The sequence below is a fragment of the Cervus elaphus genome, chromosome 33, assembly GCF_910594005.1.
Source record: "Cervus elaphus chromosome 33, mCerEla1.1, whole genome shotgun sequence".
NCBI classification, from domain to species: Eukaryota; Metazoa; Chordata; class Mammalia; order Artiodactyla; family Cervidae; genus Cervus; species Cervus elaphus.
This window is the reverse complement of record NC_057847.1, coordinates 28,905,365-28,916,993: the sequence shown is the minus strand read 5'-3', so window position 1 is coordinate 28,916,993 and position 11,629 is coordinate 28,905,365. Positions and strand designations below refer to the sequence as shown.

Here is an 11,629-nt window from a genome sequence, read left to right as displayed (position 1 = left end):
ACCTGCCGATTCCCACATGCCGACTCCCTCCCCTGCTCACCCCCCAAAAAACAATGAAAATAGCCACGTTTCATCCCAGGGCTTCTGGCTCCTTCCCTCAATCCTCAGGCACCCGCCTCTCTTTTTTTTCCTCTAACTTTTGTGAGGCGAGGCGGAGGTGGGGGGAGGACAGTTTAATGGCCAATCAATAGGAGCAGGGACTCAGCTGGCTTGTGGTTAATACTTCATTACTTGCTAGACTACTTGCTTGGCCATGAAGAAATTTCTTTGGAATTTGAGCAAATCATTTAACCTCTCCGGACCTTATTTTCATCTTCTGTTTTTACAGACCTTTTGAATAGGTTTGGGACAACGGATCACTTCTAAGATCCAGTCTTCCGCCTCTGTGAGATAATCAAATTGACTTGAAACTTCCCAAATCGAGATCCTGTTCAGATTACACTGTGCCCAGGTAGCGTTTTAAATTAACACCTGGCGTAATTATAAGTTGTCTGACTTCCCAGAGGGCATAAGTGAAATGGACAGATCTGTTTTTACCCCCAAGAGAGTCCTGAAAGATGCTTTTTAAAAATAGAGGACACTGAAAGTGTCTTTTGATTTGTTTCATTCTCCTAAAACTAAATACAAGTGATCCCCGAATCCTCCGTGTTAATTTTTTTTTTTAATTGAAGTTTTGTCTTAACTCTCAGGAAAACAACAGCACTGCTCTTTAAGTGTTGAGTTTACCAGAGCTGAATTCCAAAACCTTTGCAGGGATTCAGCTGCATCATTCCAGAATTCCAGAACTTCCACCACCCGCCACACACACACACACACACACACACACACACACACACACACACACACACACACACACACACACACACACACACACACACACACACACACACACACACACACACACACACACACACACACACTCAGCACCCCATTAGGGCTCAACCTGCAACATTTTCTCCCCCTTCATTACCCCATCCAGGCTCAGTTGTGCACCTAGAACTCTAAGTCAGAGTTCAGCTTCAGCGCTGTCTCTGCTAGGCTGTAGGTAGTAATAACAATAGGAGGAGGAAGAGTTGGAGTAGTTAGAATTATAGGAGCAGATAGGCGCTGCTGTTATTTACTGTGAGCTATTTATATTAATCCTTGAAGTACTCTGTAAAGCAGGTGGTACTGAAACTGCTGGGTGGCATTTTGGAGGCTTCAAGGAACTCCAGTTCTTTATGTCTCAACACAGAAAGAATTCAGCAAGAGACAAAGTAGTAGATAAGAAGTGACTTATTAGAATAAGATGCTTCTGAGGGTGACAAGTTGGACCACATCCAGAGCTGAGTCATCTACAGTTTTATAGTCAAAGCAAAAGTGAGGAGGGAGAGAAGACCACCTTCTTCCTCATTCCTGAGTAAACATCAGGCTTCTAGGATCAGTTCCTCCTCCACATCTGGCAGGGGAGTTTTCTTGTCCCCATGTGGTCAAATTGGGATTGTCATGGTGCAGTTGCTGCTGCTGCTGCTAAGCGACATGACTTTCACTTCAGTTGTGTCTGGCTCTGTGCGACCCCATAGACAGCAGCCCACCAGGCTACCCCGTCCCTGGGATTCTCCAGGCAAGAACACTGGAGTGGGTTGCCATTTCCTTCTCCAATGCAGGAAAGTGAAAAGTGAAAGTGAAGTTGCTCAGTCGTGTCTGACTCTGTGACCCCATGGACTGCAGCCTACCAGGCTCCTCCGTCCATGGGATTTTCCAGGCAAGAGTACTGGAGTGGGGTGCCATTGCCTTCTCCGCATGGTTCAGTGAAAATTATCAAAAAGTGGTCTGCTGTGCTGTGCTAAGTCGCTTCAGTTGTGACTCTGTGTGACCCTATGGATTGTAGCCCACCAGGCTCCTCTGTCCATAAGATTCTCCAGGCAAGAATACTGGAGTGGGTTGCTGTACCCTCCTCCAGAGGATCTTCCTGACCCAGGGATTGAACCCATGTCACTTACATCACCTGCACTGGCAGGCGGGTTCTTTATCTCTAGCACCCCTATGCTAACATATGGCATATCTCATAATCATTTTATTATGTTGATTTCCTTATATTTTTGTTTTCTTTTATATTTTTTTCCTTATATTTTTGTTTTCTGTGCATACAGAAGAATGTGTCCTAGGACTCATTCACTTGCTGAACTCACTGGGCAGAATGTGGATCTCATTCCACCATTGTTTTATTGTTTTGGGACATGTCTCATGCTTCTGTTCTATGAGTAAGCAAACCTTCTTTCTTGAGTGACCATTAACTTACAGGAGTCTCCCATACTTCTTTATTTACAATCCCCTAGTGGAATTAACTATTTAATCACTCTGTCCCTTTCAGTATTTTTGTCATTTTACACTTGAGGAGAGTGAATCATAGAGGGATTAAGGAACTTGCTCAAGATCACACCATTTGCTGGGATTTGAACATAGGCAATCTGACTTCAGAGTCTGAACTCCTTGCACTATATAAAATTTATAGGTGGTCACCTTTAAATATGAATGTAAGTGAAAGACGACCACTGAAATCATTTTATACACACGAGACTTTGCCATGAAATATTACCCTCCCCTGTTCGGTTTCCCTATTAAGCTCCTCTAGGATGAAAGTGAAAGTCGCTGAGTCGTGTCCAACTCTTTGTGACCCCATGGACTGTATCAGTTCATTTCAGTTCAGTTCAGTCACTCAGTATGTCCGACTCTTCGCAACCCCATGAATCGCAGCACACCAGGCCTCCCTGTCCATCACCAACTCCTGGAGTTTACTCAAACTCATGTCCATTGAGTCAGTGATGCCATCCAGCCATCTCATCCTCTGTCATCCCCTTCTCCTCCTGCCCCCAGTCCCTCCTAGCATCAGGGTCTTTTCCAAGTGGGCTTTCTCTGCTTGCAGTAGATGGGCTTCTCACTGTGGTGGCGTTTCTTGCTGCAGAACACAGTCTCTAGGCACGAGGGCTTCAGTAGTTGCAGCTCTCAGGCTCTAGAGCGTGGACTCTAGTTACAGCACATGAGCTCAGTTGCTTTGTGGCGTGTGAATTCTTCCCAAACCAAGGATCGAAACTGTGTCTCCTGCATTGGCAGATGGATTCTTACCCACTTTACCACCAAAGAAGTCCAGTACTAAGTCTTTATAATCTGATGTGCATATCTCATTTTAAGTGCTAATCGTGTTTTAAGTGCTCAGTTGCCACATATGGTGAGTGGCTACCATGTTGCAAAGCTCTAGTTTAATATGTTCTTTTCCTTTATTCTGTTGTTGCTTCCCTAATAGCTCAGTTGGTAAAGAATCCACCTGCAATGCCGAGGATCCCGGTTTGATTCTTGGGTCGGGAAGATCCCCTGGAGAAGGGATAGGCTATACCCACTCCAGTATTCTTGGGCTTCCTTTGTGGCTCAGCTAGTAAAGAATCCATCAACAATGTGGGAGATCTAGGTTCGATCTCTGGGTTGGGAAGATCCCCTGGAGATGGGAAAAGGTATCCACTCCCGTATTTTGACCTGGAGAACTCCACAGACCCCATGTATATTCCACGGGCTCACAAGAGTTGGACATGACTGAACGACTTTCACTTCACTTGTTGCATTCCTTCTTATTCTATTCATTTAATAAATGTTAATATTTACCAAGGGCCAATTTGTGTGACATGAAGTACATTAAGTACTAGAGATTTTTTTTCTTAAGTGGCTTAAATTTATCTGTTCTTTGTAGCCCAAAAAACAAGCTGAATTAACCGAGTTGTTGACTGGGGTTTTGGTTATTGACAGTCAATTTTTCCTTAAAAGCTAGGGCTGTATCCGATAAAACCTAAGAAGAGCTGGGAGCTATGTTTTGCATCATGTGTAGAAAATCTGCCTACACTGAGAGAGAGAAGAATGAGACCCATGTGAAAGGAGACGCGGAGATGAGCAAGGGGAAGTCCCCGCTTAAGCGCCACATTCTCGTGACCACAGGTGTAGCCACTGTGTCCCCATTCCACACAGCTTGTGTATTCGACTCTTGGACTCTATGAGCCAGGGCTTCCCTGTTTGTGCCTACGCTCCCTTGAGCATGGTTTCTGGAACTTGCAACTGGGAGTTCAAGCTCATATAGCTAAGAGACATTAAGTGCATACTAATACTCATTTGAAAAATACATACTTATGTGATGGCTATACCTTTTTCTGAAAAATTATCAGTCTCTGCTTTAACTTTACCTGTGTTCTCAAGTACTCTGCTTTTTCCCTGGAGTCAGTGATCTTTCTAAGCAAGTATCATTACTTTAGGGCTTATCTGATTGATTAATTAATTAAAAGTCCTTAGAGCTAGCCTGCTTGTCTCAATCACAGTAAAGCCTGCTTTTTGTTCCCCTAAGCAATCTTAATCGGCCCCTGAAGACATCATCTCAGTTTTTCCTTTGGATGAAACATCAAGTTGTTTCTACCATGTCCCTCCTATGTGCCAGGCACTGTACTAAGCCCCTTACCCAGATCATCCTACTTAATGCTTAAAATGAGCCAATGAGGTTGGCATTGTTGTGACCCCTGCTTTACAGATGGAGGAACTGAGGCCTACAGAAGTTTTAGCTCACCCAGGCTTAGATGGGAAGTGGCAGAATGGAATATGAACCCAGTGTCTTTACTCAAGAGCCCAACTTTTTTTTTTTAATTGACGTATAGTTAATTTACAATGTTGTGTTAGTTTCTGGTGTCAGCAAAGTGACTCAGATATATATATACACACATATACATGTACATACAGTATACTTTTTCATATTCTGTTTCATTATGGTTTATTATAAAATACTGACTATAGTTCCCTATGCTAGAGTAGGGCTTTATTGTTTATTTTATGTATAGAAGTTTGTATCTGCTAATCCCAAACTCCTAATTTATCCTTCCCCCTGCTTTCCCCTTTGGTAGCCGTGTTTGTTTTCTATGTCTGTGAGTCTCTTTCTGTTTTGTAAATAAGTTCGCTTTTATCATGTTTTTAGAGTCCACATATAAGTGGTACCATATGATATGTTTTTGTCCGACTGACTTCACTTAGTATGATTATCTCTATGTCCATCTATGTTGCTGCAAATGACATTATTTCATTTTTTATGACTGAGTGGTAATATTCCATTGTATATATGTAGCACATCTTTATCTATTCATCTGTTGATAAACATTTTGATTGCTTCCATGTCTTAGCTTTTGTAAATAGTGCTTCTATGAACATTGGAGTTCATGTATCTTTTTAAATTAGAGTTTTTTTCTTGATATATACCCAGGAGTGGGACTGCTGGATCATATGGTAACTCTTTTTTTAAGGACCCTCTGTGCTGTTTTCCATAGTGCCCGCACCAGTTTACATCCCCACCACAGTGCCGGAGGGTTCCTTTTTCTTCACACTCTCTCCAGCATTTATTATTTGTAGATTTTTTTCATGAGAGCCATTCTGACCAGTGTGAGGTGGAACCTCATTGTGGTTTTGATTTGTATTTCTCTAATAATTAGTGATTTTAAGCATCTTTTCATGTGCCCGTTGGTCATCTGTATGTCTTCTTTGGAGAAATGCCTATTTAGGTCTTCTGCCCATTTAAAACAATTTTTTATTAAAGTACAGTTTATTTACAATGTTGTCTTGCTTTCAGGCATACAGCAAAGTGAATCAGTTATGTACATACATGTATCCACTTGTGTTTAGATTCTTTTCTCCTAGGGGTGTTAGAGTATTGAGTAGAATTCCAGTGCTCTATAGCAGGTTCTTATTAGTTATCTGTTTCTATATAGAAGTATATATAGATCAGTCCCAATCTCCCAATTTATCCCTCCCCTCCATTATCTCTTGGTAACCACAAGTTTGTTTTCTACACTTGTGACTCTACTTCTGTTTTATAAATAAGTTCATTTGTACCCTCTTTTTTTTTTTAGATATCACTTATAAGTGGTATTATATGATATTTGTCTTTCTATGTCTGACTTTCTTCACTCAGTATGGCAATCTCTAGGTCCATCCATGTTGCGACCAATGGCATTGTTTTATTCTCTTTTATGACTGACATTCCATTGTATATATGTAGCACATCTTCTTTATCCATTCCCCTGTTGATGGACATTTAAGTTGCTTCCATGTCCTGGCTGTTGTAGATAGCACTGCAGTGAATATTGGGGTGCACGCATGTTTTTTTGAGGCTGGCTTTTATTAGGTTCTGGGAGGAAGCTGGGGAGGGTTGTTTTGAACAAAAGCTCATTGGAGGAGAATGAGAGTTCAGAGTTGTGGTGGTTTCTTGTTGGCACCAAGTGGTGGGCAGTTTGCTGTTACTAAGGTGTGTGGGAATCTTCTTTCTTCCTGCTGATAGTGAATATTGAGACTAGTGGGAATGCATGAGAACCCACACTATGTGGCTCCCTGACTCCATTTTGCATCAGGTGTCCTTCATCCTTTTTACCCGCAGCATCCTTAGTGGCACCCTAGTGTTTGAGGGAATGCCCCCTGCACACAGATTCTGTACCATTCTGTAGATGAACAAAGACCCTAGGACGTGCATGGGAGAGTCCATTTAGCAACTTGAAGGGCCCCCAGTGTATTCCTGGGTGGCTGCTCCAGACTGAAGGTGGAGCTTCAGGTAAGCTTAGCAATCAGAAGGGGTGACATCTGCTTGTTGTGCTGGGATCATGTCTTGAAGGCTGTCAGAGACAGAATAGCAGTAGTAGTGCTTGTTCAGTCATGTCCGATTCTTTGCAACCTGGTGGACTGTGGCCTGCCAGGCTCCTCTGTCCACAGAATTTCCCAGGCAAGAATACTGGGATGGGTTGCCATTTCCTTCTCCGCATGTATCTTTTGGAATTATGGTTTTCTCTGGGTATATGCCCAGGAGTGGGATTGCTGGGTCATATGATAGTCCTATTTTTGGTTTTTTAAGGAACCTCTTTAATGTTCTCCATAGTTGCTGTGCCAATTCGCATTCCTACCAGCAGTGTAGGAGGGTTCCCTATTCTCCACACCCTCTCAGCATGTATTGTTTGTAGACTTTTTGATGACAGCCATTCTGAGCCATGTGAGGTGATACCGCATTGTAGTTTTGATTTGTATTTCTCTAATAATTAGTGATGTTGAGCATCTTTTCATGTGGTGTTTGGCCATCTGTATGTCTTCTTTGGAGAAATGTCTATTTAGATGTTCCATCCATTTCTTGATTGGGTTATTTGCTTTTGGTATTGAGCTGTATGCACTGTTTGTATATTTAGAGATTAATCCCTTGTAAGTTACATTGTTTGCAAACATTTTCTCCTGTTCTGTAGGTTGTCTTTTTGTTTTGTTTATGATTTCCCTTGCTGTGCAAAAGCTTTTAAGTTTGATTAGTTCCCATTTGTTTATTTTTGTTTTTTGTTTTGTTTTTTTTTTTTGCCTTGTGAGACTGATCCTAGAAAATATTGCTATGGTTTATGTCTGAGAAAGTTTTGCCTGTGTTTTCTTTTAGGAGTTTTTTTTGATGTCACGTCTTAAACTTCGATCTTTAAACCAGTTTGAATTTATTTGCATATTTGGTGTGAGGGAATGCTCATTTCATTGATTTACATGCAGGTATGTCCAGCTTTGGGCTTCCCTTGTAGCTCAGTCGGTAAAGGATCTGCCTGCAGTGCAGGAGACATGGGTTCGATCCCTGAGTTGGGAAGATCCCCTGGAGAAGGAAATGTCAACCCACTCCAGTATCCTTGCCTGGAAAATCTCATGGACAGAGGCACCTGGTGGGCTGCAGTCCATGGGGTCGCAAAGAGTTGGACATGACTAAGCGACTAACACGCACATGTCCAGCTTTCCCAACACCACTTGCTGAAGAGACTGTCTTTTCTGCATAATATAGTCTTGCCTCATTTGTCATAGATTAATTGACCATAGGTGTGTGAGTTTATTTCCAAAGAGGCCCAACTCTTGAGTATTATTTCATACTGCCTCCCAAAGATTTGTTCAGTTTTATGAAAGGAGATTAAGTGAACATTTCCTAGGTAACAATAAAGCCAGACCTAGCAGAGATGGGGTTTCCATCAAGGGCTGGGATCTGCACATCCTAGGTCTTTCTTTTCCAGGTGAAATTGGAAAGTGAATTATATGCACTGATGTTTCGTCCAGGTAAAGGATGGAAGTAGCAATCCATAAAGACCTTAGAACTAGAAGGGAAAGTTCAATTCAGTTCAGTCGCTCAGTCGTGTCCGATTCTTTGTGATCCCATGAACCGCAGCACACCAGGCCTCCCTGTCCATCACCAACTCCCAGAGTCCACCCAAACCCATGGCCATTGAGTCGGTGATGCCATCCAACCATCTCATCCTCTGTCGTCCCCTTCTCCTCCTGCCCTCAATCTTTCCCAGCATCAGGGTCTTTTCCAATGAGTCAGCTCTTCGCATCAGGTGGTGAGAGTATTGGAGTTTCAGCTTCAACATCAGTCCTTCCAATGAACACCCAGGACTGATCTCCTTTAGGATGGACTGGTTGAATCTCCTTGCAGTCCAAAGAACTCTCAAGAGTCTTCTCCAACACCACAGTTCAAAATCATCAATTCTTCAGTGCTCAGCCTTCTTTATAGTCCAACTCTCACATCCATACATGACCACTGGAAAAACCATAACCTTGACTAGACGGACCTTTGTTGATAAAGTAATGTCTTGGCTTTTTAATATGGGAAAGGAAAGCTCTGAATACAATAGGAAGACCCAGACACATGGGCACCCACAGGATGGGGGAATCTGTGGCATGTAAGTACGTCTCAGGAGAGGTCACCTTAGATTTCTTTTGCTAAGATGTTACTTGGTTCATTATTGCATTGTTTTGGCTTCAGAGCTCCACTGCTGTAGAGAATCAAGAGTAGAATCTTTCATTTATCCTAGAGCTTGGTCTTCTACAACTGTTTTCCCAAAAAGATGCCTTTCTTTTTTGAGATCCTTTGGCTCTCTCTGTGAGCTTCTCAGAGGAATAATCAAATTAATAACATATATAATGTCTGGCTTGATCAGAGTTCCCCAGAACACAGTGCCTAAGGCAAAAGTGTAGTATTGCAAGTGCAAATAAGTGTGAGGAAGACACATTTAAAAAGAGAGAAACTTAATGCAAAATAATGAAGCTTCTCTTTTTATTGTCTACAGTTTTGGTCCTGAATTTTATGTTCCAGAAATCCCTAGATATTACTACTAATAATTTTTAAAGCCTGGCTTGGAATATGGGGACTGTTGGGGTGGAAAGGGCAAGTGAATTTAAAAAAAACTTAAAAGTTGATTTTTCTCTTTCCAATTAGAATGAAATGTATTCAGATATATAAAGAACTAAGTTATAGGAAAATCAGTCTACATAGGCTAATTTTAAAAAAATAAAACATTCCAAGAGAAAACATTGTAACTTGTAAGTATTGATAAACTCATAAGGGAACTTTTATCAGGTGAGAATTATATTTTAAACTGTATCTTTGGATAAAATCAAAGGTTTATTTCTAAATGTTTTTTGAAATATTTTACTAAAAATACTGCATCTTGAAATATCATTGAAAAACTTGTTCTGGCTAAGATACATCTATAAAGGTGTTTTTCATAACACGGATGAACGGATGAACTAGAGTGTGGCAGGTAGTTTGGTTTACGTGTTGTTTTTCTTTGTTAAAGTAGGAAAGGAAAGCAGTGTTGTAAACACATGCCACACTGAATTTGTGGTTTCTGGGGTCAACTGAGTAGGAAAGGGATACCCTCAACCTGCTGTATCATAACAATATTTGGATCCAGATCTAGAGTCCAAGTTATATAAAACCAAAAAGGTAACATAATTAGAGGCTAATTTAGTACATCACTTTTCTAACTTGCAAAATTATCCCTATAGCTCTTTTTACATAAACTCCAGGGCTTCCCTGATAGCTCAGTTGGTAAAGAGTCCACCTGCAATGCAGGAGACCCTGGTTTGATTCCTGGGTCGGGAAGATCCATCCACTGGAGAAGGGATAGGCTACCCACTCTAGTATTCTTGGGCTTCCCTTGTGGCTCAGCTGGTAAAGAATCTGTCTACAATGCAGGAGACCTGGGTTCAATCCCTGGGTTGGGAAGATCCCGTGGAGAAAGGAACCTACTCCAATATTCTGGCATGGAGAATTCTATGGATTGTATAGTACGTGGGGTTGCAAAGAGTCAGACATGACTGAGCAACTTTCACTTCATTTCAAGGTGAAATGGGAAGAGGAAGCTTTAATTTCTTTATGCTTTTTTAAAATCAGATTTTATAATCCAGAGGAATAATGTTTTTCACTTAGTATGAAAATAATACTACTAAAAACAATACCAAAATACATGCTTACTGCCCTGCTGACAGACTGAGTTGTGCATTCTGTTTTATTTATATTCCAAGTTTATAAAAATGTTTAAAGACTTACAGAGTAAATATTTTGGTTTTTTGCAGGAATCATCTAGACAGGACAGATGCTGTAAAGGTAAGACTATAGAAACTAATTTTTAGGATGCTTTAATTCTTTCTTACCATCAATTTATATAGTTTTGGAATAATTGACTTTAGTATAAAATTATATTTTAGCCTGAAAGTGAAAGTCGCTTAGTCATGTCTGACTCTTTGCAACCCCATGGACTGTAGTCCATGGAATACTCCAGGCCAGAATACTGGAGTAGGTTCCTTTCTCCAGGAGATCTTCCCAACCCAGGGATCAAACCCAGGTCTCCCACATTGCAGGCAGATTCTTTACCAACTGAGCCACAAGGGAAGCCCAAGAATATTGGAGTGGGTAGCCTATCCATTCTCCAGTGGATGGATCTTCCTGACCCAGGAATCAAACCAGGGTCTCCTGCATTGCAGGTGGATTCTTTACCAACTGAATTATCAGGAAGCCCCCTATATTTTAGCCTAGATAATAAAAATGTTCATATCAAGGCTGTGAATAAATTATTCAAGTGCCTCAAGCTAAAATAATATTGATAATGCTAGTTTTTATTTCTGCTTCTCTCATAGGCACCAAAAGATAGACAGAATGGCAGATTGCTAATGTTTGATCCAAAGGGTAAATGATTTATTACTTTAAAAGAATATATTTGATCACCCTTTTGTCCTAAATATTAAGAAGATAGTCTATAGGAATGGTTGAGTGTGGTTGAGTTAGCAATTAAATCCTTTATTATACTGCCTGTCACTCAAACAATGCCTAAATATTCACCAGTCAGGAATTTCTATTAAGAACATCACTATTGATAAAATACTGGGTTGAGTTTTTTTTCTTCTCTTTCAGAAAAAGTGATGATTGAACCAAATGAAGGAATGTCAGAGTAAGAAGATGTCTCTCGTTGAGCATCTGATCATGCCTTTTAAGCAATTAGAAGTAGATAATGCAGTCATTTGTCACCCAATTAAATTTGAAAGGCCAGAAATGCATGGATTAGCACTTAGCTTTTACTTCAGTCAAAGCAACTGTTTCTTAGATAAGAGGATATTTAAAATGAAAAATGAATTTTGATAAAAATGTAGGGGTATAGATAATATTCAAACCTACTTCTCAACTGCTTAAACACCAAGTATTCTGTATTTTACTTACTTAACTTTCATTGCTCATTCTTGTTTCACTTTGATACTTGCTTGTTTCTTTGAGAATATCATTTTAAAGGAATATTTACCTTAA

At 40.7% G+C, this 11,629-nt stretch overlaps 1 protein-coding gene across 11 annotated transcripts in view; it reads left to right on the top strand.

The window, feature by feature from the left end:
* The window catches only part of ERICH2 (glutamate rich 2), a 34,377-nt gene that overhangs the window by 461 nt on the left and 22,287 nt on the right, over window positions 1–11,629 (top strand). For 3 of the 11 annotated variants that reach the window (XM_043894466.1, XM_043894467.1, XM_043894469.1), the window contains exon 2: window positions 10,408–10,438. The exons of 1 other annotated variant lie outside the window; for it this stretch is intronic. Coding sequence is in view for 5 of the 10 variants with exons in the window: in XM_043894460.1 (XP_043750395.1) it covers window positions 11,251–11,279 (29 nt within the window). In the remaining 5 variants the exon portion in view is untranslated. Of the gene's footprint in view, window positions 1–328; window positions 452–10,407; window positions 10,439–10,968; window positions 11,018–11,242; window positions 11,280–11,629 lie in introns of those variants that run through there. 7 more of the 11 variants (XM_043894460.1, XM_043894461.1, XM_043894463.1 and 4 more) reach the window with 6 other exon arrangements.